The 27654-nt window shown below is 40.2% G+C and overlaps 2 protein-coding genes across 5 annotated transcripts in view; one reads left to right on the top strand and one right to left on the bottom strand.

Annotated features, from left to right (window-relative positions):
* RNF111 (ring finger protein 111) overlaps nucleotides 1-445 on the bottom strand; it is a 51379-nt gene extending 50934 nt beyond the window's left edge. Inside the window, exon 1 of the mRNA XM_054273100.1 lies at nucleotides 414-445. The gene's annotated coding sequence lies outside the window, so the exon portion shown is untranslated. The remainder of the gene's footprint in view (nucleotides 1-413) is intronic.
* Nucleotides 306-24221, top strand: SLTM (SAFB like transcription modulator). 4 transcript variants are annotated; one of them, XM_054273097.1, is made up of 21 exons: nucleotides 306-488; nucleotides 1111-1198; nucleotides 7865-7938; nucleotides 8229-8414; nucleotides 8872-8919; nucleotides 9905-9932; nucleotides 11267-11735; nucleotides 12296-12345; nucleotides 14589-14707; nucleotides 16300-16449; nucleotides 16544-16653; nucleotides 16741-16820; nucleotides 17219-17310; nucleotides 17532-17695; nucleotides 18785-18959; nucleotides 19540-19664; nucleotides 20180-20347; nucleotides 21089-21403; nucleotides 21797-21947; nucleotides 23089-23246; nucleotides 23568-24221. In XM_054273097.1, the coding sequence occupies exons 1-21, from the start codon at nucleotides 306-308 to the stop codon at nucleotides 23674-23676; spliced, it is 3042 nt and encodes a 1013-aa protein (XP_054129072.1). In that variant the 3' UTR covers nucleotides 23677-24221. The 4 variants fall into 4 exon arrangements, with proteins under 4 accessions (XP_054129072.1, XP_054129071.1, XP_054129069.1 ...); XM_054273096.1 differs by having other exon boundaries at nucleotides 16741-16901; nucleotides 21809-21947; XM_054273094.1 differs by having other exon boundaries at nucleotides 16741-16901.
* Nucleotides 24222-27654: the final 3433 nt, after the last annotated feature.

Below are 27654 nucleotides of genomic sequence, written 5' to 3'. Positions count from 1 at the left end.
TTGTAGAGCGGTAAGGTCACCCCTGAGCCTTCTCTGCTCCAGGCTGAGCCCCCAGCTCCCTCAGCCGCTCCTCACAGCACAGGCGCTGCAGACCGCGCCCAGCCCCGGGGCTGTGCCCGCACACGGCGGGGCCGGGACGCGGCAGCCCCCGCTCCCCTCACGGGCAGGGCGGGCCCCGGGCGGGGCGGGCGCTCCGGGCCAGGTGCGCCGCTCCGCGCCTGCGCAGAGGCGCGCGCCGGCCGCGCTCCATCCGGGCACCGCGCTCATTGTGCGCGCGGCCGCCGCGCTCGCCCGCCCGCTCTAAAATGGCCGCCGCCGCCTCCGCTCCCGCCGCCGCCGCTGCGGGGGCTCCCGCGGCTCCCGCGGCGCCGCCCACCGAGAGCAAGAGGATCAGCGACCTGCGCGTCATCGACCTCAAGTCCGAGCTCAAGCGGCGCAACCTGGACATCACCGGCGTGAAGACGGTGCTCATCGCCCGGCTCAAGCAGGTGAGCGGCGGGCGCAGGCCCGGCCCGGCCCGCCCCAGCGGCCGCTGCTGCCTCCCGGCTCCGGCTCCGGGGGCGGGGCGCCGGCGGCCCTGCCGCTGGCCCGGTGCGGGGGCCGGGACCCGGTCCCGCCGCGCCGCCGGTGCCCGGGCCGGGGTCCGCCCCGCCGAGCCCCCGGCACTGTGCGGCCGCTCCGGGCCGGGCTGGGCGCGGTGTCCCGGCCGGCGGAGCTGCCCGGGCCGGCTGTTGGAGCTCGCCCGCGGCCTGGCGGCCCGCCCAGCGCTCGGCGGCCAGCCCCGGGGCGGGCTGCGGCTGAAGGGTGGCCGTGCTCCCCGCTGCCCTTAGTGCCATTATGGATGGCGGTGTGGCCTTCTGGTGTTACGTTTCCAAAGAGAAGCGTGCGGGTCCTTGATAAGCTGTACTTCCAAAGTGTCATTTTAACAGCTGAAACTCTCTGCCTTCATCCTTACTGTTCCCTTGCTCTTCTCCAGCTTTAACGCAGAGTGTTCTGCTAAATATTCTTGAGATGCCGAAAGAACTGTTTGGCTTACAGACTTCTGCTGAAGTCAACCTGTCCAGCTTTCCACGGAAAGCCATTAAAAACTAATTGTTTTTTCTCATTTAGGCTATTGAAGAGGAAGGAGGTGATCCAGATAATATTGAAATAAGTGTTTCAGCTGACACACCCACCAAGAAGCCAACTAAAGGCAAAGGTTAGGATCTGTTGATATACTTGATATTCTTATACAGTTTTTTTTTTTTTTGCATGTATCATCTTAAAGAAGGACTGTGATGTATATTTTGGGTGCAGTTGTGACTTTACTGTTTATAGCTGCTGTCATATAAGAAGTTCTTTGCCTTGCATGTCTGTTGTCAGTCACGTCACTACTAAGTAGACAGTGTAGACAATATATGGGGATGCTGGAGAAATCTATATTGAGAGAGATATAGAGAGATGGAAGATGACTTGGATAAGGGTTGTGTGTTCTGAGGTAGTGGCTGCAGTGCCCCCAGCCCCTGAAGAGCTGTGCTGTGTGTGCTGGGTGCTGTAGGTGAGCTGGGAGGCATTTGGTGTGTGCTGTGCTCAGACATCCTGAACGTGGGGTGCTCCAGGTGTGAGTCCTGGCCACAGGGATCTGTGTGACAGCAGAGGCTTTTCAGCCATCAGCAGGTGCTCGCTTGGCTGGGGATGAGGGCACAGCAATATGTGGTAGGGGGTCACTCCCTGAGAGGGCTGTGTAGTGTGGGTGTGTTAGCATGCTCTCTACTGAAGACAGGGTTTATAAACATGAATTTTCTGAATAGGTGTTGAAGCCTCACAGTGGAATTAGGAGATTTTAGTGTTTCTCTTATGAGACATTAATATTTAGATTTTGTGCTGATCTGTCTGGCAGTGATTTTTTCCAGATTTTTCATCTCTGTTTTCTTTTGCCTGGGAATTTAAATACTGTTTTGTGAGTTTGGAGTCGGGGGATTTTAGTTTGGATTTGTGTGTTCAGTTGTTCTGGGAGCATCTGTGATCTGTTAGTACTGGGAAAGGACCTGTCTGCTTTATGCACAGCATTTTTCATTGAACAGACACACTAAGAATGTTCACACATGTGCTACAGGGGCTGAACAGTCTTATAGCACTGTCTCTTGTCATGGGCTGAGTTTTGTGGTGAAAGTGATTATTCAGTCAGTCTGGTGCTGTGAATGGTGAAATTAGTAAGAAAATCTGGCTGCTCAGAAAGTTTGAATAACTTCTTGCACTTTTCACACATTAGAGAAGTGAAAGGAAGTAAACTTTCAAATGTGGTTTCATTTTTTTTCTATGCCATTACTTTATTCCCTGCTTTGGAAAGGTAGCTGCTGATTAAGATAACTACATGGAAGCTAAATAAGGAAACTCTTCCACAGTTTTTCATGCAGATCTCAATGGCTCCATGTTCTGCTGTGACAAACACTTCTCTTATCTGCTGCTTTTTATTCTCCTAGTCTCCAAACTAGTATCATGATATGCATCATGTTCTTGAACTGGTTTCTTGGGCAGTTAGGCTGTTTTGTTTCTGCAGAGGTAGTTTGCCAAGCAGTGCTGCTGCCTGGGGCAGGGCTGCAGTGGCTCTTCCTGCCACCTCTCCTGTGCCCCAGATCCTGATGCATGCATATGACATGTGTGATCTTGGTAAACCTCAAAGGAAAACACAGTTTGTGAAGTTCTTATCAGTTCACTTTGCAAGCTCAGGAGTTTCTCCTCATTACTTTTTAGATTGCAAAAGTCTTATGAACAAATTTTGTGCCAAAAATATGGAAAGTTCGTGGTGGAACATGAGAAATTTCACTGTATAGTCTAGGGGAAGTATTTTTTTATGGTATTGGTTTATTTCTAACTGTGTGAAATAATACATTGTTTGATTTTTAACTACTCACTGTGAGGTGTTTTTCCTCTTTACTGATTTTGCTGACAGATTGATCCAGGCCTTTTTGCTAGTGCTTGCTGTCCCCCCACCCTACAGCTCCAGACTAATACTGATGGGTCTTTAATTATTTTACTACTGGACAGCAGTAAAATTAATGACATTACTAGTTCTATAGTATTTTTCCTTGTGAATGACAGTTCTGTAGTATTTTTCCTTGTGCTGTTATTGCTGTACAAGGGAGAGTAGGAGTAGTAGGTACTCATTTACAAGGAAGATACATCTTCAGGAAGGGCCAGGGAGTGGAAGTGATGATTAAACCTCCTCAGAGCAGCCAGAAGGGGAGGCCAGTGGGAGGGAAGGAAGGAGGTTGTCCTTCCAGAAAGTCACTGAGTGTGTCTGGTGCCTGTAGGGTTTAGATGTGAAAGTGTTCTCTAACCAGTTTTACTGGAGCTCTTGAGGTCTGTGGAAAAGGTGTGATTCTGACTCCCAAGCACTGTCTGTTACAACAGCCTGGTCTGGAATATTGATACAGGCCAAACTAGAGTGGGAATGGGTGTGTGTACTGGGGAGGGAATGACACATTTGTCTTTCCTTGTTTTTGGGTTTTTTTATGTTTACTAAAAGGGAGGACAATACTCAAAAGATTAAGAGTGGGACTTTATTTCATCCAACTTAAAAAATGCTTGCAGAAGGATTCTGTAATCCAGCAAGAATCCTTGATCAATCCTGATGCAAAGTTAGTAGAACTTTAACACTTTCTCCAGATGCTACTTTTATTAAATAATTAGGGTAGAGAACTGCAGAGCAGCTAATCAGGAGATTATACAGGTATATAGGTAAGATCAGTTGGTTTTGCCTATTAAAGTTTGAAAGGAACAAATGTCAAGTGTTCCTTTTTTAAGTGCCTCAGCTGTGTCTCCACCCTAGCATTTAGTAGCTGTGGAGGAATTTCTTTTTATAAAAAGATGACAGTTTTTGGAAAAAGCTTATCCTTTCAAGCCTGACCATTCTGCTGCCTAGTCTGGTATCTAGAGGAAGTTACCTTACTACTACTATGAAATATTTTTCAAATGTTTCTGATATGAGTGCTCCTTTGAAGGATCTGCAGTCAAAAATGCTGTTGGATGTTGAAATATTACAGTTGGTAATTGAAAGCTACTTTCCTGATGAGTTCTGGAATTAGTGTGGGTGAAGAACAGATTTTTAGGCTGATAATATTTAACTTTGGAGAATTAATGTTCTCCATGAGCAAAGATGTTTATTTGCTGCTCTGCAAGTTTCTGAGGCCAGTTATATACCTGTTAGTTTGTGTCTTAAGTCCCTTTCTAGTTTGCAACTGAATTTCCAGTTTGACAATACTGTTTCTTGGGTCAAAACCTGACAGCTGACAGTGGCTGGCTTGTACTGTTGCACAAATAACTTTGACTTCTATATTAAAACTGTTTAGTTACTTAAATATAAGAAGAAAACAAAGTAAACTAAGTTGTACACTTGGTTTTTGCAGACCTTTCTTTCTAAAAACAATGAATGACTAAGAACTGTACTTTTTAGACACAGCAGAAGACTTAAATGTTCCTGTACCTCATGTTACCATTTCAGAATTAGAAAAGGATTGTTTACTTTTGTTAATATTGTGGAAAATGATACTTTTCAAGTTGCACTGGACCTCTTAATGCTATAGAATGTTTATTCCATTGTAAGGATTTATCTCCTCTTTCCCTCTTAGCCCATGTTTTTGGTGAATCTTTAGCATTAGTGTGACAGAACCCTGTTGGGAGTTTCAGCAGGAATACCAGAAGAAATACAAACACTAATTCTTCCAAAATTTTCTGATAGTATGTGTCACTCTGCTTCTGCCTGGGATGCAAATACCTAGTTCAAGAGTTGTCCAGAATACACTCTTCTATAATGCTATAAGCAGCCTGAATTTCTCACATGGAGGACCATGAATAGGTAGAATAATCTTGTGCTACTATAAGGCTTGTAAATGAAATGAAAGCTAAATGTGCATAATGTAAAACCAACAAAGATGTTCTAATTCCTCTGCTTACTTATAAGGAGAATATTTGTTCTCTGTGCAAGAGTCTGTTGCAATTTTATGGTGTGTAGCAATTGCTGTTGCCAGAAAAGGGATTGAGCATGGCTTGTAAAGGAGTGCCATCACTGCAAGGTAAATGAGTATTTGTGTTGTTAAGCACCCAGATCTGTGGTGAATGCTGCATACACACTGACATTTTCAACAGCCACTGCTTGGATAAACCTGTACAGAAACTTGGGTGTTGACAGCTTGTGTGACTGGAGACCAGCTGTGCCTCTTGTCTGCAGAAGGCTCAGCTGCTCTGGCTCTGTTTATTAACTTACCCTTCAGTCAGGTCAGCACTGGTCTCCAGTAAGTTCAGAGCAGCAGTCATTTTCTGCAAGGTGTGTGTTGCAATCTGATTTTAGTTATGAGAATTTAAGAGCCGAGTTTGCCTTTAAGCAGCCCACTGTAAATGACAGTCAGACAACTGTTGAATTTTTTGTGGATGCTGGCTTTTTGGCAAGTTACTGTACCAACATCTGAAAACTGTCTGTGTCAGAACCTTGAAATGCCTCTTTTGAGTGGCGTAGTGTAACTCTAACTGCAGCAAAGTAACCTGAAGCACAGAACTTGAGAGGGAGAGCAAACTTAGACCACTTTCTGGCTTGCAGCTGAAAAGTGAAGGTCATTGTTCAGGTCTGGTTCTGCTTTGGAATACCTCTGGTACTCAGAGTGAATGGGACTTGCTACGAAGACAACAGGCATAGTATAGAAGGGCTAATGAAATCATTACTTCATCTGGCAGCAAATAAAATATAAAACAGCTTCATTACTGACTGCTGTAACTTGCTCTTGATGAGGAGCAGTCAATAAATCACAGTTCTCTAGCTGCTGTTGCATAATGGTGAGGATAACTTAAGGTAGCTTTGCCATTGGTTTGGTTTTCTTTTCTGTTCCCTATAAAGCCTCACTTCTAGTCCACCAGCCATACCTCCTCAGGCAAAATGATTTAAATTATTTAAATGGCTTTCATGATAGTCTATGCTAGAGAGTTGCCAAATGTGTTGGGCATCTGCCCTGTGTGCCTGCCTGTCTCTGTGAATGCTTAGCTGGAGATGGGATGCAGGAAAAACTTGGTCTTTCAGGTTTAACAAACAAACTGAAATGTGAGAGGGTAAAACAGAAAGCAGGAGTGTGTGTAGAAATCCTTGCTGTTTCTCATTGCTTTTTGTTTATGTTGAAGATATCTGGGATCTGTAGATTCTATCACAGAATGTTAAAAAGCTAGCACAAAATTTGAGTTAGTCTTTGTTTCAGGCATCAGCTGTGATGCACATCAGAAACTGTTCTTTCCAGTGGCAGTCCTCTTCCTGAGAAGAGCTGGCTTCCCTTAGCATATCTGTGCAGGGGGAAAATCTCACAAATCTATTGCATTACAAGTATAAAACTGGACTTTCTGTGGGTTTGGGGTTTTTTTGTTTGTTTGTTTGAAGTGAAGCAAAATCAGTGACACTGACTTTAGATTTGAAAGTTTAAATCTCATGTTTTGCAGTCACAGAAATAGCTTCTGCCCTGTGCCTTTTCCTGGAGATCAGTGTGTGCCTGTGCTGAAAACAGCAATGTGCTTTTTCTAGGAGTATGGTCAGAGTGCTGCCTTTCAGGGAAATGAGTAAAAGCAACTGGAATCTAAGCAAACCCAAAACAATAGTGTTGCTTCTTGCCCTGTAGTTCAGGACTGTCCAGCTCTGAAGTGCATTTAAGAACTGCATATGAAAGACCACAGAAATTAATGGCTGTAAAAATGGAATATTTCAGCTAACAGAGATGTCCATACTGTGTTGAACTTTGCCTTTTGGTTTTCTTTTATATCCCTTTGGAATAACTATAAAGTTGGTTTAGCCATTCATTAGAGGTTGAAGGGAGGAGGGAAGATTCTATGCCAAAAATGAAGCATTAAGTGCAAATTATGACTGCCATCTCATTTGCATTTGAACTGACACTGAGTTTCAGTAGAAGATACACTAAAGACACTTCCTAACAGAGCTGTTTTTGTACCTTGTACTACTGAAAACTGTTGCATAGGCTAATCTTTGATAGACTGAATCAAAGAGACAGAATGTTCTTCAAAGGCTGTGTTTGTGTGGAGATGTTTCTGTCTAGTGTTCTTGGGTCTTGTTTTCCAGAAGAGTAAGGAAATGCAGTGGGTTCCAAAGGGAGCTGTGTCTACTCATCACCCCCACAGAGACATCTCTGATAGAGAAAAGTGTGCCTGTGCTGGAAGAGCAGAATTCCTCAATGGCACAGGACTTAATACAGTAAAGCATATGTAGGGAGCAGAAGTGCTGCACCTGCTCAATTCTTCTGCCTCACTTCATCCTCTACTGAAAGAGGTGGCTTGGAGAGGCTTGTAATTGCCATGCTTGTGGATATTCAAAGATGCAGCTAAATAAAGCCCTGAGACATTCTGTTGTCCTTGGAACTCCACTGTGATTTTCAGCAGGCAGTTGGGTGGGCTGGATGACCTTTAGAGGTTCATTCTAACCTAATTTCTCAGTGATTTAATTAATTTCTAACTAATTTCTCAGTTAGTTACCCTCTAAAGCAAGACCTTTCCAAAGTCATAATGTCTAGTTAACATCAGTAATTCTGGAAATGTTTAGTTTCTAGTTTAGTGTTCTCCTGAATTCCATTAGCACTCAAAGTAGAAGGATAGGTATTAAGATCACTAACTTGGATGTAACCACTTGTTTATTGAACAGAATTGATTGTTCATTCTCACTCAGCTGATATTTTATCTCCTTATCTTAAAAATTACTCAGTTTTTGGAGGGCTGTATTATAGTGAACAATCCAGCTAAACTACAGCAAGTAGAGAATAATAAAGTAAGGCCAAACACATAATCAGTATTAAAAGTGTGCTCTGCATAGCAGGTTTAGCCTCAGCATATCCCATCATTTCAGGTAAAAAGCAGGAAGCTGATGAATTGACTGGTGATGCTTCAGTGGAAGAGGACTCCTTTGTCAAGGTAATAAAAGTATGTAAAAACTTTTCCCATTTTGTATTTAAAGTCAGTGTTTGACTTCAGTTAATGAAAAAGCTTCCATTTTCTTTGTGGTAATTTATGTGGAAGTTTGGAGCATTGTTTTTACTGCACTCAGTGTGATGCCTAAGGGTATGAAGCTGGGGGGTTTTTAAAACATGGTATGAATTTTATTGTGCACGTGAGACACGGATCCAGCAGTGAAACACTGATTCTAGCAGTGATTTTTTTAGAACAAAGCTAATACTTTTAGTTATATTAAGTATTTGTGTTCACACCAAAAGGAAAGTGAATTGGAGACTCAAGATGCAAGTGATCAAGATGGAAATGATGAATTGAAAGACTTCAAAGAATCTGTTGAAGATGAGAACTTGAATTCTAAAGAACTACCATCTTCAGAAAAGAAAAGATACCATGACCCGGAGCCAGTGGAGACAACAGAAGATGTGGAGAAGGATTCTGAAAGTCAGGTACTTGACTATGTTTTACATGAACTTTTATCAGCAAAACTTACATTTTTTTCTTAGTGTTTTTTACTAGGAAGTCAGAACTAGTTTTTCAGTTTGTCTTGCTTAACTCTAAAAGATAGGGTTTTTTCTTTTTACTCTACTTTAATATTTTCTTTCTATTTGCCTTGATTTGTATTTGAATAGTCCTGAAACAAATGTGGCACTGATTGATAAAATTCTGCCAGAATCCATCCAGAGTTAGCTCCTAAGGGATCCTTTTTCCTTCTACTGGCAGTGACTTGTGCCTTCCAGTTCAGTGTTCAGATTCTTTACATCAGGAGAACTGCTCATGGATGTTCACTTTGTTGAATGTGTATCCACTTAAATATTTACTGATCTAATGGAATCTCTTGACCCCCTGAATGTTTGAGTGTCTTGTAAATTGTTTGCCTATCTTGTCCCTTTTCTATTTCTATAGGAAAATGAAGGTCCAGACATAGAAGATTACACTTTTCCAGCTGTCCATGTGAGTTCTAAATCCATTCTCTTAAGCTGATTTTCATGTCTTTTTAGTTGGAAAAGATCACTTTATATTGGTTTTTCATGCATTTTAGAGTCAGATGATGTAAGACTGTGAAGGTAAACTGTATGGGAAGCTTTCATTCAAGTGTTTAGTAATGCAGATTATTGTGATACCAGCTAAGTAGACCTATTTAAAGACATAATTCATGTCTACAGTTTAGGAGTATTCAGTGCATAGACTTCACAAAGAATATGTTTCACACTCCCTTAAAAACTTATCAGAGGGCTATGCCAGATGCTGTTGTACAGCCTGTGCAGGAGTTTACAACTTCTGTTTTATGTAGAAGTTTGCCCTGTGGGAAGTGTGGAATGGGGCATGGTTGTTTAGGGATGCTTTTTGGTATTAATCCTAATATCTGATATCTCTAAGTTCAGAAATTGATTCTGAGTTCCATGGAACTGATGTCTGGAAAGTGACATCTCATACAGCATCTCTTGCTCTGTAAAGCTAATGAGAAATAAGTAAATACCCATCAAAATCAGAGTTTCCTTTTTAAGTAGTTACTGGAGGGAGGCTGCCTAGTTTCTGACTTCTCTCTTGAGCTTTTAAAGCTAATGATGGACTGATTGCATTTCTCTGAAAGCAGTAATCAGCAGCTTGGCATCCATTCTGAAGGCTTTGGTAAGACATGGAATAGTTTAGAAATGTCCCATTGAGTTGAGGGGGTAAGACAAGATCTGCATGTCCCAATCAACTGCCAACTGCAAGTGTTGCAGATAAATGCCAAGTTATTTCATAAAGAAGTTTCATAACATTTTTTAGTGATTTGACAAGGGAGGTGCACAAGTTTGGTTCCTGGATAATCTTTGGAAACCGTTTTCATTTCAGTATTTGCCTTCATACAATAGAAATGTTATGAAAAATACAAATTGTTCTGCTTGAAGTTTCAAAATAGGAGACATTTAGTGTTGACTTCCTTTTCTTGCAGGATGGGGACGATGAAGAAAATGAGAAAGGTATGTCTAAAGTTTAATAGAGTTCAGAGGTTTTACTCTGGTAGAGCAGGCAACTTTCTCTTGTAACATTCAATCTCTACTAATACTAGGCTTATCTCCACACTAAGTATCAGTTGTCTCCTCATTGAGCTCAGCACCTGGAATCACTGCAGTCAGTTTATTTCACTCCTAAGAGTTATTTACTCTTAAGAGTTGATTACAGTATTATCAGTTACTGTGGTGGATGTATAATCTAGTTGCAATACTATGATTCTTAATAAAAGCCATAGTATTCAAGGACTGATTTTAATACACGGTAAGTGTTGATGCCAAAGCTCCAACTTGCACTGCAGTAACTGATGTTGAGTGAAATGCTGCACTCTCACACTGAAGTTGAGCACCCCACAAATGTATGGACCATCATATGCTTGGCTTACTGTCACTTAGAAATACCACTTGTACATAGGATGGTAAAACAGGTGTTTGCAAACCTGTGGAGTGGCACCATTTTTTATGCTGTGCTCATTAGTGAAACTCTAGAAGGAATGTAATGCATTTGGGCAAACAGACTTCCTGGACAGAAGTCATAAGGATTCTACATTTTGTGGACTCGAAAGGGCATGGGACCCCATCACTTGCCACAAGATGGAAGGAACACATTACTGAAGCTACAGGATAAAACTACAGACTCCGTGTTTACGAGGGACCCCATGGCCGAAGTGTCTCACCTGTGCAAATCCAAGAAGATGGAGATGTCTCTGTGGGACTGAGATGGAAAATCTTTCCAGTGGATGAAGACTGAGACCATTTGTCTACGAACTCTGGATTAAGGCTCACCCATCCATGTTCTGCAGCAGCCTTGTGCAACTCACTTGACTGCCAAGCAACTGCTTGGGAAGGAAAGGAGCAGCGAACACCGACGTGGAAGACTGGCTGGAATTCTCCAAGACTGTGATTCTTTCGGATTTGGGAAGGCTAGAAGTTCTGGAACCAGGAAGATTCAAAGACAGATTAAATCAAACTGTGAACATCCAAAGCAACTATGTTCTTCTGGAATGCTCAATCCTAAACTGGAAAATGGATACTTCTTATGAAGAACGGGTATCTCCAGGATGGAACCGTATTCTCCCTCCTAATGTTTTGGTATTTGTCTCTAGAAAATGTGTTTTGCCATGAAGAATAAGTGATCCTGGGTAAAGGATTTATATTTGTGTTAATACACCTTGTGTTTTTTTCTAACCTTCCATCAGTGCTAATAACTGGCTTTGTATTTTCTAGGTCCTATTCTAGCTTATGCATATGAAATTGTTTAAACTTCTTGTTTTGCCATATTTATTCCTGTTAAATCCTCTTAGATAAAGCAGGTTCTGGTGATGGTACACAAGAAGTATCTAAACCTCTTCCTTCAGAAGAAAGCCTAGCTGAGGCTGATCACACGGCTCATGAAGAGATGGAAGCTAACCCCTCTGTGAAAGAAGCTGAGGATGATAACATATCGGTTACAATCCAGGCCGAAGATGCCATCACTCTGGATTTTGATGGTGATGACCTCCTAGAAACAGGTAAAAATGTGAAAATTACAGATTCTGAAGCAAGTAAGCCAAAGGATGTGCAGGATACCATTTCACAGAGCCTGGAGAAGGAAAGCAAGGACTATGAGGTGACTGAGAACCATAAAGATGGTAAGAAGGAAGACTCCGTGAAGGGTGATCCCGTCAAGAAGGAAGCCAGAGAAAGTTCAAAGAAAGCAGAATCTGGAGACAAAGAAAAGGATACTTTGAAGAAAGGTCCCTCGTCTACTGGGGCCTCTGGTCAAGCAAAGAGGTTTGTTTTTCTATGTCAGTTCTTTACGATACTGAGTACCAGCATTCAATAAGATCACTCTACATTAAGGGGGTAGCAGCAAGAATCTTATAATTAGTATCCTATGCTCCTGCCTGTAGGTTTTTTGACCGCCATAAGTTACTTTTTAAAATTCAAGATCTTCGTATAGACACTATGTCCTACTGATTGCATTGTCGAATTGTCAGCATTTATTTATTTTTTTCAAATTGACGATTTTTTTAAATGTCCTTGTGATGATGGTAATGAACAGCTATCAGTTCTAAGAACACAAAATGAAGTCAAGTCCCCGTCCTGAAATCTGGAGAAGATTGCCATATATCCACTGAATAGAGTTGTCAGAAAATCTAGATCTTCAGGCATCTTGGGGAAAATCAGTGCAAGAATCCATAAGGGAATCATTTGTTCAAATATACAGTCTGGCCCTTTTTCATTTTTATTTTTTGAAATGTTAACTTGTCTGTTAGTGTTAGTGGTATAAAATGCAACACCGAGTTCCGTAGTTTCAACTTTCTTCTGATTTTTTTAATTTGCTTCTCTAGCTCCACTAAGGAATCTAAAGAAAGCAAGACAACATCAAAGGATGATAAAGGTAACTATTCCGAATTAGAGTAATATTTCTTGAACTAAATGCTTTCCTGACTGAGAAATTGCTTGCCACATAATAAAATGGTTTATATGATTGAACTCAGCCATCTCTAGTAAATTATGCTAGAGGTACAGTAGGCATTTGCTATATGTATGTGTCCATATATTTTGTTTCTCTTTATTTGATCTTAGAATAGAATAAATAAATATTCTTTAAATATTTATTTATTCTATTCTAAGATCTATTTGATCTTAGAATAGAATAAATAAATATTCTAGAAATAGAATAAATATTTTTGATCTTATGCCAGGTTTGTCATAAGATCAAAAATATTTATTCTAAAGACTTGATGAAAATATGTTCTTCTATTGCAAAATACTTTTGGGAGCAAATTCATTTAACATTTCCCAGGTGTTTGTTCTGATGAGAAGCTATAATTTTCAGATAAGTCTGCTGTAACTTACAGCAAAACAAGCAAAAAATAATTGCAAGTACTTAGATGTAATGACAATTAGCTTTTGTCTTGTTTGTAATTTTAACTCATTTTTAAATAAACTAAAGTCTCAGACAAGTACTATAGCTGAGATGCCAGCTTGCAAAATTGCACTTGTGGCTGTTTAATGTATTAAATTTGAACTTTGGAGCCTTGGAGTTTCCACCTGTTTCCATAAAACCTTGTGTTGTGATTACAAATTTGAAGACTGGAGCTCAAGAGCTCATTAATGTCACCAGTTATACTGGTGCTTCATGGATTGAACCGATGCATTTGTGTGAGCTCATGCGTCTCCTCATTTTACCTACTCCCTTTCTGCCAAAAACCTTAGTCAGAATCTCTGGCATAACACTAAGGAACGAATGAGACTTTACCTGATAAATGGATTTGAGAGGAAATTTTTTGTGGCAGACATAACTGGGTCTTCTGTAGATGCTTACAATGAAACTGAAAGCAGATTTGTTGTATCCTCATTTATGTAGCATATGTGATAACTGTGATAGTAACTGTTGTAAGGCTTTCTTAATATACACAGCCAAAGCCAGGATAGTGGCTGATTCATGGTGTTTATTGGTGGTCTAAGTGTATCACAGAACCACAGAGTACTATGGGTTGGAAGGGACCTTAAAGATCATCTCGTTCCAATGCCCTGCCATGGGCAGGGACACCTTCCACTGTCCCAGGTTGTTCCAAGCCTTGTCCAGCCTGGCCTTGGACACTTCCAGGGGTGGGGCAGCCACAGCTTCTCTGGGCAACCCATGCCATGGCCCACAGGGAAGAATTTCTTCCTTGTATATCTAAACTAATATCAAGATAACCTCAGTATGATCATAACTGGGATGTTGCCTTTTGCTCATAGTTAATCTTGATGCATTGAAGAAACAAAACTATCTTCTCAAGATGGTTAAATTACCTTTTAAAACTCTGCATATCACCAGATTTTCCAGCTGTCAAGATGGAGACTAGTTCTGGTCTTGCCTGTAGGACTGGCTACATTTTAACATATCCCAAAGCAGTTCATTTATTTAGCAGCAAACAACAAGCTGAGCTACATAACTGAGGACTGAAAGATACTGAGAATGAGATGACATGAATCTCTTTTGAGTTCTTATTGCTATGTTATTGCAAAAATACCTAATATATGAGGTGAGGGGAGTATTTAAGGCACAAAGTGTTTTTCCAGCTTTTATTTAGTATTTTCTTTAGTATGTGGGAAATAATTTTGGTGGGTTGTATCTAGTTCTACATCCAGTAGTATTTTTAAAAAACTGCTCTGGATGAAGCCAATACTCTGAAGTTGTGGAAATTGATCACATGATTCTGGAGGCTGGGATTATCCAAGTCTCCTGTATTTGCCTTTCTGTTGTCTCTGGTAACTTGAGCACTGTACAGACATCATGATGGAGAACAAATACTGTGTGCAAAAAACCACTTTTTATGGATGGTAGCTAATGATAAGAGCCAGATATTGAAGCTAAATGTACATACCCAGATGAGGAGTAAAGCATGCCTTTAACAAAGATTTGTATTATTTTTCTGTCTAACCAAACTGTTGGTCTCAATACCTGGTTAAATGAATGAAATCTTATAGCATATATTTTTTTTTCTATAGAAATCTTTTCAAGAAAGGTAACCAGATAAACAATTACTTAGAGGTAACAGGCTAAGTTTCTCTTTTCAGCAACACTTTAGTAAAATATTCATGGTACCTTTGTCTCCTTAATGTTTTGGCTGTTTGTAAAACTTGTTGCAGGAAGCGCGAGCAGTGTTAGTGGTAGCAGTGGAAGTTCAACTAGAAACCTCTGGGTTAGCGGACTGTCTTCCAACACAAAAGCTGCTGACTTGAAAAATCTCTTTGGCAAATATGGAAAGGTATTTTATGGGGTGTGATACCATGTGTGTGGCGTGTGTCTATTCCTCCTCCTCTACTCAGTTACAGAAATTAATACTTGATTTAAATAAGGGTTTGAGAGGAAATGTCTGACCAGTGCAATCTAAAACCCCATATTGCAGTAGTAAGAGTGTATGCTTACAGGAAGAGCCATCTATTCATTTTATAAGAAATTTTTCTTTCTGTGGAGGTTAGATAAGTACAAAAGAAATTTCACAAATACTTGAAAGTTCTGGTCAGAACTGGCTTTTAAAATAATGATGGCTATGTTCCTTTGTAGCAACTGTATTTAACCATGAGTGCAAGATAGCATACTAACTGATAAAATTGTAATACAAATAGTGTTTCTAGAACATCCTGCTTTGGGAGGTTGTTTCTAAAATGTGTTCTGAAGGTTTATGAATAGGAAGAATTGGTAAAAAGATGTCACATTTAATGTATGATGCTTTAGGAACTCTTTCAATAACTTGATTTTTTTTTTTTACAGTCTGCCTAAATTAAGTCTCTTTTCCCAATTTTGGTTAATTGAAACATACAAATTCCACAGAACAATGTGGAAATCTTGAAAGCTAAGCAGTCTTCTAAACCCAGGGTTCTCATTTTCCCAAAGGAATTGCTGATAACTCTGAATTTGTAGTGTTAGTGTAAGCCTGTGCAGGTATGGCACTATTGTATCTTGGGAACTAGTTAGAACCTGAGCACTGTGACTATCAAATATGTGTATTGATTTTGGCATATCTGATGTTTCCAGTGAATTTAGTAGGTGATATTATTTAATGCATTCACAAGTGTGGACACCTGAGAGTATATTTTGTTGAAACTTCCATTTACTTGGCTGTTTTCACTGTAAAGCTGGTTGATACTTACATTTATGTAGCTTCCCAGTTTTAAAATTGATTGGGAAATATGACTGTACCATGACAATCTAGACAGCTAAAAAGATCAAATTGATGGCAGCTAGAAAGATAAAATTGTTGCCTTTAAAGCATGACTATGGTAAAAAGACTGGCTCCAGTGGCCATAGAAATTCTAGCAAGGAGGAGCACAAAGGTTAATACCTTCTCAAGAAGCAGATGTCAGAGCTGACTGCTAAAATGGCTTAACTGGCACACTTGCTAGATGACTTTGAAGAGTTGGCTCCCTTACTGAGTCGCTACATAATGCTGCTTATACCTTCCTGCCATTAATTGGCAGCCGTTGACTGTCTTTGTGGGAGTTCATCTGTCAGAGATGAACCATCAAATTCAGGTCAGTGCTTTTTCTGTAAATGAATTTTGCCAATAACTGAAGAGTAGCATTTAGATAATGGGCATGAGGAGGTGACTGGTCAAAACAGGATGCAAGCATTAATATTCCTTAATGTGCAAGTTGGGGTAAAGTTGTCAAAGCTTTTGAGAATTTGGGAGTGTCAGTCAATCTTTGTAGCAGGGTGGGAGTTATGTTGCTGGTGAATTGAGGGGGTTGGGTTGAATTTGTTTTGTTTTCTTATATACTAGGGTAAAAATCTTATTGCAATACCATACCTTCCTTAGAAGTGTCTCTCTCAGAACCTGAATTCTTCCTGTTTGCATAGGTACTTGGTGCAAAGGTGGTCACAAATGCACGAAGCCCGGGGGCAAAATGCTACGGCATAGTAACAATGTCCTCTAGCACAGAAGTGGCCCGGTGTATCGCACACCTGCACCGCACAGAGCTGCACGGACAGCAGATCTCTGTGGAGAAAGTAGGTTTCATTCCATGAAGACTTTACCCAAAATAGACCATTTTTGACAAGAATCTGTATTAACCTATTTGCTTTTGAAAAAAAAAATAAATAGGTGAAAGGTGATCCCTCCAAAAAAGAATTGAAGAAGGAAAGTGATGAGAAATCTAGTTCGAGTAGGAGCGTAGGAGATAAGAAGACTGCATCAAGTGACAAAGCCAGCAAGTAAGCAATTTCACATCTTTTGAAATTGTGAAAATCCTCTAAGCTGAATTTCCCTCATTAGATTTTTGTGTTCTTTCTCCTAATAAGAACTCCGTCAACCAAAAAAGAAGAAAAGAAATCAGAGAAATCTGAAAAAAAAGAAAGTAAAGAAACCAAGAAAACAGAAGGTAAAGATGAGAAGAGTGATAATGGAACAAGTGGCCCTAGTCAAGAATCCACTAAAAAAACTGAAGAAAAGAAAAGAATAAGTATGCCATATAGCCTTATTTCCTCCTGTTGAATCTGTGTGTCTAACTTGTCTTGGGGGCATGTTCTTGCTCTTACTGGAAACCAGACAGTTAAACAACTGTTCTTTTTTAGACTCCAGTAACACATTTATTACTTTCATACTTTATACTAATATTTAGTTACAGGCATGTGCTGGTATGCTTCTCCTACCAGTACCAGTTCACTTCAGAGATTTAGAAATTTCACTAAGAAGAATTTTGAATAGGCAAATAGAGATAGCTGTGTGTGTGTTTTTAAACCTTCTTTTATTTTTTTTTTTGTTTCCCCCCTTCACTAGGTGGTAAAAGCCCAGGTCAAGTTGTAGTTTTAGACCAAACAAAAGGAGACCAAGGCCACACTAGGACAGTTAGAAGGGGAAGGTTTGATAAAGTAAGTATCTATAGATTTGATGCAATGCTTACCTGATTTGATCCTACCTTGCAGTTGATATTTGCACTGAAGTCAATAAGTTATCACTAACTGTTAAGCTTAGATAGAAGCTTTGTATGCTTTGGGATTGCTAAGTCATTAATCATACTTGAACATAGCATCCAGAAATCTCCCTAAATGAATGAGACTTCTGAAATAACCATTGTAATCTCTATCTATAGCCACAGATATTGAGGAACAAAGAGCGTATTATTCAAGAGAAAGTGAAATTCAGGGAATACAGGGGTAGAAAGGATATCTTGCCTTTTGAAAAGATGAAGGAACAGAGATTGCGAGAACACATGGTTCGGTTGGAAAGGATACGACGAGCTGTTGAACTGCGAAGGTAGTAACCCAACTTTTTGCTAAAGGCTATTGTATACATTAATTGATCAGATTCTATATTTAGAAATCTAATCAGAATGCATTCTATCAAGCCTTCTAACCAGATGTTAAAGTCTGGGACTCTGTCTAACATAGATACCTAGGATACCTAACAGTATCTTTATGGGAATTAACAAACTCCAAAATTTTTGTGTCATCTTTTAATAGCTATATATGTACACACACAGCTTAGAGTTTGTTACAGTGGGGGTTCTATCTCATAAATATTACTGCATGCCAGTTTTCTTTTTGGAAAGGTGAGAAGTAGACTAGGAGACAGGGCTAAAAGTAGTGTTTGGTATTTGCTTGTTTGTTTTCACACTGAGAATGTTGTATGTCTAAATGACAAATCAAGCCTAATACAATCTTGACCCTTTAAATAGAAAGACCAAATGGCTTCACTGTTCTGTTCTTCTGTTTTCATCTGGCCAAAAGCTTGCAAAGAGCAGTTAAATGAGCTTGTTGTTAGCTGAGTTTCCCAAAACAATGGGAAACAATTCCTAAACAAAGGAATTCCCAGCAAGCATAAAGCTTAAAAGAGAAAATGCCTTTTGTGCTTCCTCTAGGCTGTATTATGGGAGGTGAAAAGGAGAAAGCAAAATGAAGCTGTTCATCAGTGCAACTCAGAGTAATCATGATTGGCTGTCTGTCTTAATTTTTTGAACAGAAAACCCTAAGTAAATGTTTTGTTAGCTTGAAGAAGATAAGAGCTAAAATAGCATTTTTTTTTTTTAGATTAAATCATATTCTTGGCTACTGAATACTGTTGTTGCTGTGTGCCACATGACAAATGAGAAATCCAAATTAAGAATAAAATACATCAAGAAATGATTCTTGAAATAACTTTACCTATCAGTTGTCTGCTAATGGTTCTGTAGATAAGCTAAAACCACTTTGGCTGCTTGGGGCTAAAAGGAGTAGACTTGTGGTGCAAGGATTTCTGTGAAGAGCTTACTCTGAATTAACTTTTGAATGACTATGTCTAAGGTGATGTTAGTTTTGGATGACAAATTTTCAGATGAATTTCTGCTCCCTCTTTTTTTTTCTTCAGGCGAAGAGAAATTGCAGAGCGGGAGCGGCGCGAGCGAGAGCGGATCCGGATAATGCACGAGCGAGAAGAGTGCCTGCAGAGGGAAAGGGAGAGACTGGAAATTGAGAGGCAGAAGCTGGAGAGGGAGAGGATGGAACGGGAGCGATTGGAGAGAGAGCGTGTTCGGATTGAACAGGTGGGCAGAGCTGTGCTCTGGACTGGGCTCTCTGGAGCATGGCCCAGTTTGCCCTTGCAGGGAATTTTGCTCTTCACTCTTCTACCCAGTCCTTTTTGTTTCCTAAAACCCAGCCAAACATTAAATAATTCACATTGTACAACAATGGCAATCTTCATCTTGTTTCCTTGAGATTAATTTGATGTAAAATGCTCACTACTGTAGCAGCTATACAAGTCAGTCTCTAAACATGAAGTACAATAGATCACTTTGTCTATACCACTCCTTCATAATTTGACTAGGTTTTTCTTATAGAATACCACTGCAAACTTCAAGAAGTTTCTGGGCAATAAATACAGTAGTAATACAAGAAATTACCTGGAGACATTTCTGTGGAACAGCCAATAGCATCTTCAGATCTGTTATCTACTTTTTTAGAGAAATTTTCCCTGTGCTCTTTAATATTAGATGCTACCCAAGGACGAATTTTATCAGATAACTTTCAGCAGAAAACTGACAAGGGCTATGTTTGGATCCTTGCTAACTGTTCTCTGTGTATCTCCAGTAAAGACCTGCTCTGTTTTTGTTCCTTTGGTGGCAGGAGCGTCGGAAAGAAGCGGAGCGAATCGCGCGGGAGAGGGAGGAGCTGCGGCGGCAGCAGCAGCAGCTCCGCTATGAGCAGGAGAAGAGGAATTCTCTGAAACGGCCACGGGATGTAGATCACAGGTAATTCTCAAACTGGTCATTTGCAGTGCATAATAAAAAGAGCTACAAACCCTGTATCAGATTTGAAAATGCATTTGGACCTGAAGCAGGTAGTCTTCACAAAAGAACTGGATTTCTGGTATTTGTTTGGTTTGGCATTAGTTTATGACAAACATGAAACACTCCTTATCTGTCGGAGGGAGCTTTGAAATTAGAGAAGCATCCCATGAATTAATTCTTATTGTGTGGGCAAAAAGCCACAATCTAGAGCATTTGCTGAGAAAAGCTGTTCTGCCTTCATGGTTGAAGCTTCTACTTTAAGAATTCATATTTCTGCTAAATGGATGGTTAGTTTTGGGTGTTTTCTTAAATGATTTTGTCTACTACTCTTTAAAGAGTCTACCTTTTGTCAGTGGCTTTCCAAAGGTCAAATGAGCATCTCCTAAAATAGACAACTGACTTTCAACAATTTCCTGCATATTAGGCCTTGATTTGGCTACCCGTGACTGATGAGGGTTCCTTTGTTTTGGCTAAAGGAGAGATGATCCTTACTGGAACGAGAGTAAGAAGATGGCTCTTGATACAGACGCACGTTTTGGCCATGGCTCAGATTACAGCCGCCAGCAGAACAGGTTCAATGACTTTGATCACAGAGAACGAGGCCGATATCCAGAAGGTTCTGTTCCATCATCTTCTTTTGATAGGTAAGTTTAAATAATGGAGCAGGTATTTGTGTGCCAGTATCTCTGTGGATTTCATTCCTGACTGTTCAAAAATGAATGTGGTGCTAAAGGCTTCACACAGTTCTGATATAATAGAATTGCAGTACTGTCCTGACATTTCTTGTCTTCAGGACTGGCTACTTTTATAATGGACTCCAATATGCTTTTCTCTGAGGACTTTAAATTAGCTACCTGGTGGCCTTTTTTTTGAGACATTTCAAAAGGATTTTTGCAATTATTCCTTCCTCTTTCGCATTTAGTCACAAGTTCCTGTGGATTACCTGTGTAATTTACTGTACAGTAAATGCTGGTTCCAGACGGAATGTCATGGTTCCAGTAACTACTAGTAAAGCTAAGACCACATAATTGTACCTTCTGGAATTCTGCTTTTAGGTTGCAGTGAACTAGAATTTTAAATACAATTCTGACTTTAGAAATAGAGCATTCCCCAGTGGGCAAAAAGGCAGCCCCATAGTTGACCAAATAGAAACAAATAAATGCATAAAGAAATGTTTAACTGGCTGTTAGAACTCAAGCTCAAAATTACAATTGTAGAAATAAATACAGTTTGGGGTGGGAAGGATTTCTGTTCCACATATATAGTAACAAAGAACTAATACAAAGATGAGTGATATTTTATATCCTCATGCATGTGCTTACACATGCAGAGAAAGGTGAAAATGGGAAACAAGCAAATGACTCTTTCCTACTTTAACAACTTAGGCGAGATCGTTTTGTAAATCAAGGTGAGGCAAAAAAGACTCGCCCAACAGCACGAAGGGAAGAGCCAGGCTTTGAGAGATACCCCAAGACCTTCAGTGAGTCCAGAAGAAATGAACCACCACAGGCAAGAAGCGAACTGCGGGACACGGACAGGCGCGAGGTGCGGGGAGACAGGGATGAGAGGAGGACGGTGATCATTCACGACAGACCAGACATCCCTCACGGCCGACACCCCAGGGAAACCGCCTCCAACCCACCCCGGCAAACCAACTGGAAGGGCGAGGGAGGCATCAGCACAGACAAACGGGATGGCAGGTAAATGTGCTGAGTAACCAGGGAAAGTAGTGGTTCTTGTAGAGTTCATCCATAATTCCTCAAGAATTAGTGTGTAAAGAGAGTAATAGACCCTCTCCTCCTAAAGAAAAGCATTGTAGGGTATCAAATGCTAAATCTCATCTAGGAACTGGTTACTAATTCCAGCAGTCTGTTTTAATCATGAGTAGCAACACAGAGTTAAGGAGGCTTTTGTGTAGAATGTAGATGTAAACGAGTAGTACGTGAGCTTGAATTATTTAAAAAGCCACACAGATTTAAAGGAATGTTTCTAAGTCACTGCAGGTTGCTAGGAACCACAGGAATCTCTGCTGTCTATATGTGCTGTGATTTGGTACCAGTTCAACAATACTGAAACCCAAATTTTGATGAAAGCAATTTTTACAGAGGCGAGCGGCCGGAGCGGTCGGGAAGGGAAGTGTCCGGCCACGTGAGGGGAGCGCCGCCCGGGAGCCGCAGCAGCGCCTCCGGCTACGGGGGCAGGGAAGGAGAACGGGGCGTGATGGGAGACAGAGGCGGAGGACAAGTGAGTCACCTTCTTGTGTTTGTGTCTGTGAAGGAGAGGCTGGAAAATGCAGGCTCATGCTGGAAAAATGACCATATAACATCAAAATGATTCACAGGCATTCTGCCTATTTTCAACTTCATTTTCTTTTTGTTAAAGGCTCTTTTTTAATCATGCAAAAATTACCCTATTCTTCTTGTCTGGCATCTTTATGTTGTCGTAAAGATAACTTTGTTATCTTTATGATAACCTACATATTGTTCATTATTCTTTTGAACAATACCTGAGAGTGTAGGTGATTAAGCTTTTGAGAATTTGTTGTCACCTTTTCAGGGTTTTAACCATACAGTCACTGCCTGCTATTTTCAGTGCAGTTTGTAATTGTAATTTGTAATGTGATACTAAGTGAAAATCCTTCTGCAAGACTTGTTTTTAAAGACTGCAGATTAACTCACTCCTGCTGGTAACTCCTGAAGTATTTAAAAAGTATTAATGTGTGACGGTGTTCACAGGGGTCTTAGGATGAAGGAAGAGATGAGGATCTGACTCTGTTTCAGAAGGCTTGATTTATTATTTTATGATATATATTAAAACTATACTAAAAGAATAGAAGAAATGATTTCATCAGAAGGCTAGCTAAGAATAGAAAAAGAAGGAATGAATAACAAAGGCTTGTGCCTGAGACAGAGTCTGAGCCAGCTGGGCTGTGATTGGCCATTGATTAGAAACAACCACATGAGACCAATCACAGACCCACGTGTTGCATTCCACAGCAGCAGATAATCATCGTTTACATTTTGTTCCAGAGGCCTCTCGGCTTCTCAGGAGAGAAAACCCTAAGGAAAGGATTTTTCATAAAATGCGTCTGTGACATTAATGTTCTCCTTCCTGAGTTTTATGCCAGTGATAATGAGTTCAGGGCAGAATTGAAGTATGCGTTTGTGGAACCTCACTCACTGCATACCCGCACAATTGTCATTAAGTTTGTTACCTAGAAGTCACAGGAATATTGTAAACATGTGCGAGCAGCCTGTGGACTGAAATCTTGAAAGACTTGTGTTTATTCTATCAGCTGTAAGCGTATCTTTGTTGACAGGCCTGTTCCTTGTAGGTGAAACAGTCCTTCCTTTGTGAGAATGACTTTGTGTCCCTTCCTCCCCAGCACTACAACGAGGACAGACACGTCGTAGAACGCCACAGTCGTGAAGCTGGACCAAGGAAAGAGTGGCATGGACCTAGTTCTCAAGGAAGTGGCTACCATGACACAAGGAGAATGGGAGATGGCCGTGGAGGAGGGGGCATGATGGCCCCACATGCAAGGTACAGAAAGCACTCCTTCCTCTCCATCCCCTACTGAGCCCCTGCAGGCTGTGGTGTCCTTAGGAGGTGCAGCAGTGAGGGGAGCAGCAGGGTGACCCCCTGGCACAGCCCCAGCCCCACCTGCCCAGCCAGCACAGGGCTCCCCAGGGGTGCAGCACAGCACGGAGGGATTTCTTGCCAAGTCTCTTCTCCTGCATGTTTTCAAGTCTCTTTTGAGACTCACAGTTTAACAGTTGATAGGAGATATAAGAATGTTATTACCTGTGCACCAGGAGTTTAGGTATGTATCATAACACTTTTTTTTAAAACTTCTGTTTCCAGTAACTCTTCACCCATTAATAGAGTTGTACAGATCACAGGCAATTCCATGCAGAGGGGAAGTGGCTCAGGATTTAAGCCATTTAAAGGTGGACCTCCACGAAGATTCTAAGATCTACAGCTGTTTGGTTTCAAGATAACTTATTGAAATTTCTTGTAAACTTTCTCTGATTAAGAACAGGAAATCTTGTCTGGAAATCCTGGTTAAATTTTTTTAATTTAACATGATTATTTTCCTCTCAATTTTGGAGGCATTTTCATAGTTACGTTGTAATTTTGGATAGTTTTTGTGTATCTTTGATAAGCATTTTCCCTGAGGCACTAGAGCTGTGTAAAAAGAAATTGGAACCAAAATATTTGTTAATTCTGTACAAAAGGATAGTTTGCAGCTGTGTGCTAGTAGTTTGATTTGCCAAGATTAGCTCTGTGGTGTCATGCTTTAAGGTTAGCTACTTCTCACAACATCCACAATAACCTCCATTTTGAAGGTTGTCCGGACTATTATCTCTGCTTTCTAATTTGTAGAGAAATAAGATTTGTTCTTTCATTACTGGGTATTATGTAACCTATTTTTGCAGAAGGTACTGTTACATTGAGTGCATTTATGTGTATTCTTGCAAATGTATTCTTTTGAAATAAACCTTCATATTCTGTATAGCTTCTAGTAAGTCTTTAAAGCAGTCTTTGGGGAAGGCAGGCAGAATTAAACAGACATGTTGATACAGCAAATCAAAGCATGGGTGCATTAGGTTCTAAGACTTGTCTCCTTCACTGTTACTGAATTGACAGTAACAGTGTCAACAGAAGCACATTTGCTCACAGAAGAAAGATTAGAACCAAAAAATAGCAAAATACTCAAGCAAGGCCCAAAGAAATAATTTTAGTTTGCTCTTTGTGTTTAGCAAAGCTCTGTGGCAGTTGGGGTTTGACATCAGAAACCACAAACTCCTTGCAGGGCTTGGGGACTCCTGCAGCTGCTCCTGATGCAGCCCTGAGTAGAAGGCTGCATCTTGTTAAACCTTTTGGATTGGGTCAGCATGGAAGGGCCTGTGTGAAACCAGGCCCAAAGAGAAATGCCAGGCAGCCAGGCCAGGACTCATTCAGCACCCAGCCAGGGTAAGGGTACAGCCACAACTCTGCTGTTCAGCAAGGGAGAAAAGCAATGAATCCCACTTGGAAAAGCTGGGTGCTGGATGGTTGCCCCAATAACAGGGCACTCCTAGCAGAACAGAAGAGCTTAGAAAATAGTCCTTGAATAAGAGCTGGAAGGGTTCTGATCCAGATTGCCTGTGAAAGAAGGATTTCAGTTACATTTTTTAAGGCATGAGACAGTAAGAAGATGCTGATTTCTGCTTGCTGTGTGGAAGAACTGCTAAGCACCTGCAGTGTTCCAGGGGAATCAAGAGCAGAGAATGAGTTCAACTAAACTGGTTTTGAGTAAGCAGCCTTTCAGGAAAGATGGAGAAGAGAGAAACTGAGAAACCTGCTGTGCAACAGCATTGTCTCTAATTATCCTATATGCATATTCACATCTGATAAATACTTAAGTTTAAACAAAACAAATGCAGTCTCAGCCAGTGTGTCACTTACCTTGATATAGTAATACATCTTATTCAAGTCTTAAAAATCTAGGAAGTTCAATTTACTGAATTTTGCTGCAGGAGTTTCCAAGAGGAAGTACAAATTCCCAGTGCATTTTCCAAAGTATTTGTGCATTTGGCTGCAGTCTGTGCTCTATCAGGTGTGACAACACACAAAAAACAAATACCTGCTCCCAGATGAATTTATAGTGGCTAAGGGATTGAATGGGCAGTTTCAAAGTTTATAACTTTAAAAGACAAAGCTATAGAGAGGTACAAAAATAAAACTTGAGATGTGCTTGGTTCCCTGTAAAAGTCTAGATATGCATTCCAACAGTTACTTAAGTAAAGTAAAAATGTAATTGTGCAGGTGTAATCATTTCACTTAAAATACTAAAACTCAGACAGTGGGGTAAAAAACTGATTGAAAACAAATTGCTGAAACCTTTGAATTTATCAAAACCTGAAAAGCACCAGAAGTCTATCCTTTTTTTCCAGAGTGAGTTTTTGTTGGGTTATTGTTTGTTAGGTTTTTAAGTATGTTTTTTAAAGTATATCATCCAACCTTTATTATTAGGAAAGAAATATCTAAATGAAATATTTATTTAAGTTTGCTCACTTAAATTTATTTACATACAATGAGTTTCAGAAGACTGTTAACCAAAATAAATCTCAGTTGGGTAAAGACCTTGAACTAGAGAGAGGCTGATAGCAGGAGACACTATTTAAAAGGTAACAGATTTTAACAGCTTTGTGGTACATAAACAAAAAGGGGTATTAAGATACAGAACTGGATTTTTCTGAAAACTATTTGTGTTCAAAATTATTTTAACAATTTACAAGGAAATGTTATTTCCTTATAGTCTTTAAAAACACATTAATACAATATAAACAATTAAGGCTTTTAAAATGCAAAACATTCAGTAGTTGAACTTGTAGATGCCATTACAGTGCTGGATAATGGTGTCACATGACGAAAAGTATTTCATTCACATACATTGGTACAAATGATACTGCATGACTAGATTTAATTGTGTCATGCACCTCTAAAACACAAGTTAAAAAAATTAACTTCTCCCCTCTCTTGGTCAATCCAGAGTCACTTGCATCAGCTTTACTTTGCATTTCCTTTTAAGAGAGATCAAGTAAGCATGGCATGACTAAGACTCACAGCTAAACTGCTGATTTAACACAGGAATTGCACAATTCTGATGGCATCTTGAAGACATTACTAATCTGGAAGTATTTTGGAACTTTTCTAAAATATGTCAGGCTTTGTGGGGGAGGCTTTTTTAAAAAAAAACATTTCATTGTAAAAACACCCAGTCAAGGCAGTTAAGACAACAAATATTTGACTTAGCACTGGAGAACTTGGGGTGACTTCTGTAGGATTCATTTTTGTATGTCCCATCAGTCATTTCTTCACTAAGCTTACGTGTGTGTGTAAAAGGTGATGATCACAACTAAGGGCTATGCAGCTGGTGACCAGATAAAAGGATAATTGAAAATTATTAAATAAAACCAAACTTTGATAAGAACTTGTTTTGCTGAAAGCTGTAATATAAACCAAAACTCTGTCATTTAACATTAAAGCTCTATCAGGTTATTGTGGGGAAACTGCTGACAGTATTTCTCACTCCCTTATAAAGAAGTTGCTGTAAGGAATTTAACATAATACTGAGCAAGATGTAACAGATTTAGAATAGATTTCTGTGGCACAAGTACTTGATACTTCTGTAGTTCTGAGAACTGCTATCAAAGTTGTAAACACTGACTACACCTTGCAGAAACACAGGGAAAAGCCAATCACAGGTGCTCTGATCTGTCCAGTACAATCTGATAGCAACCTGCATTAACTGGGGATGTTTCTGCAAATACAAAGCCCATCCAAACCAGAACCTGCTTATTTCATCAATGTCTGCACTTTAACTCCCTCACCAGTCACACATTCCAGCAGAATGTTACAGCACTGGTCATTTCAAGAGTTATCAAAATACAAGTGAAGAAACCCTTGCTACAATAGGTTTGTCTCTTGAAATCATTGTACCTATGGTTACTTTTTAAAAGGGTTCTCTAAAATTATTTTTGCTTGCCAATCCCTAAGAGAAAGCATGTAAGCAACCCAGAAATGCAAGCATACCTGCTGTAACCTGAGTATATGGAATGCAAACATGTACTTATTGCAACTATTCATGATAAAAATGGAAAAGCTGGATTACAAATAGTTTAAAGTCCACAAGCAGGTTCCTTGGTTCACTGCATTCATCTGCAGTGTCTTGAAGATACCACCTGCTACTATGCTTTTCCAAGCAATGGAAGGATTTTATTTCCACAGCAATATTTTTTTTCTGTAGCTAATAGAATCACTGGTAACATATAACCATGCAATTGGCCAAAATCCCTCTACTGTTACCTCACAGATTACCTGGTTTCAAACTTTCACTGTGAAGGGCTTCACTAAAACTCAATTGTGAACACAACTGTAATTAAGATAAACCAGCTTCTGGCTG

This window comes from Melozone crissalis, unplaced genomic scaffold, assembly GCF_028551555.1.
Source record: "Melozone crissalis strain CALT ecotype California unplaced genomic scaffold, PUWL_Pcris_2 ptg000014l_1, whole genome shotgun sequence".
NCBI classification, from domain to species: Eukaryota; Metazoa; Chordata; class Aves; order Passeriformes; family Passerellidae; genus Melozone; species Melozone crissalis.
Note: the sequence above shows the minus strand (reverse complement) of the source record. Positions and strands in the feature narration are given on the sequence as shown.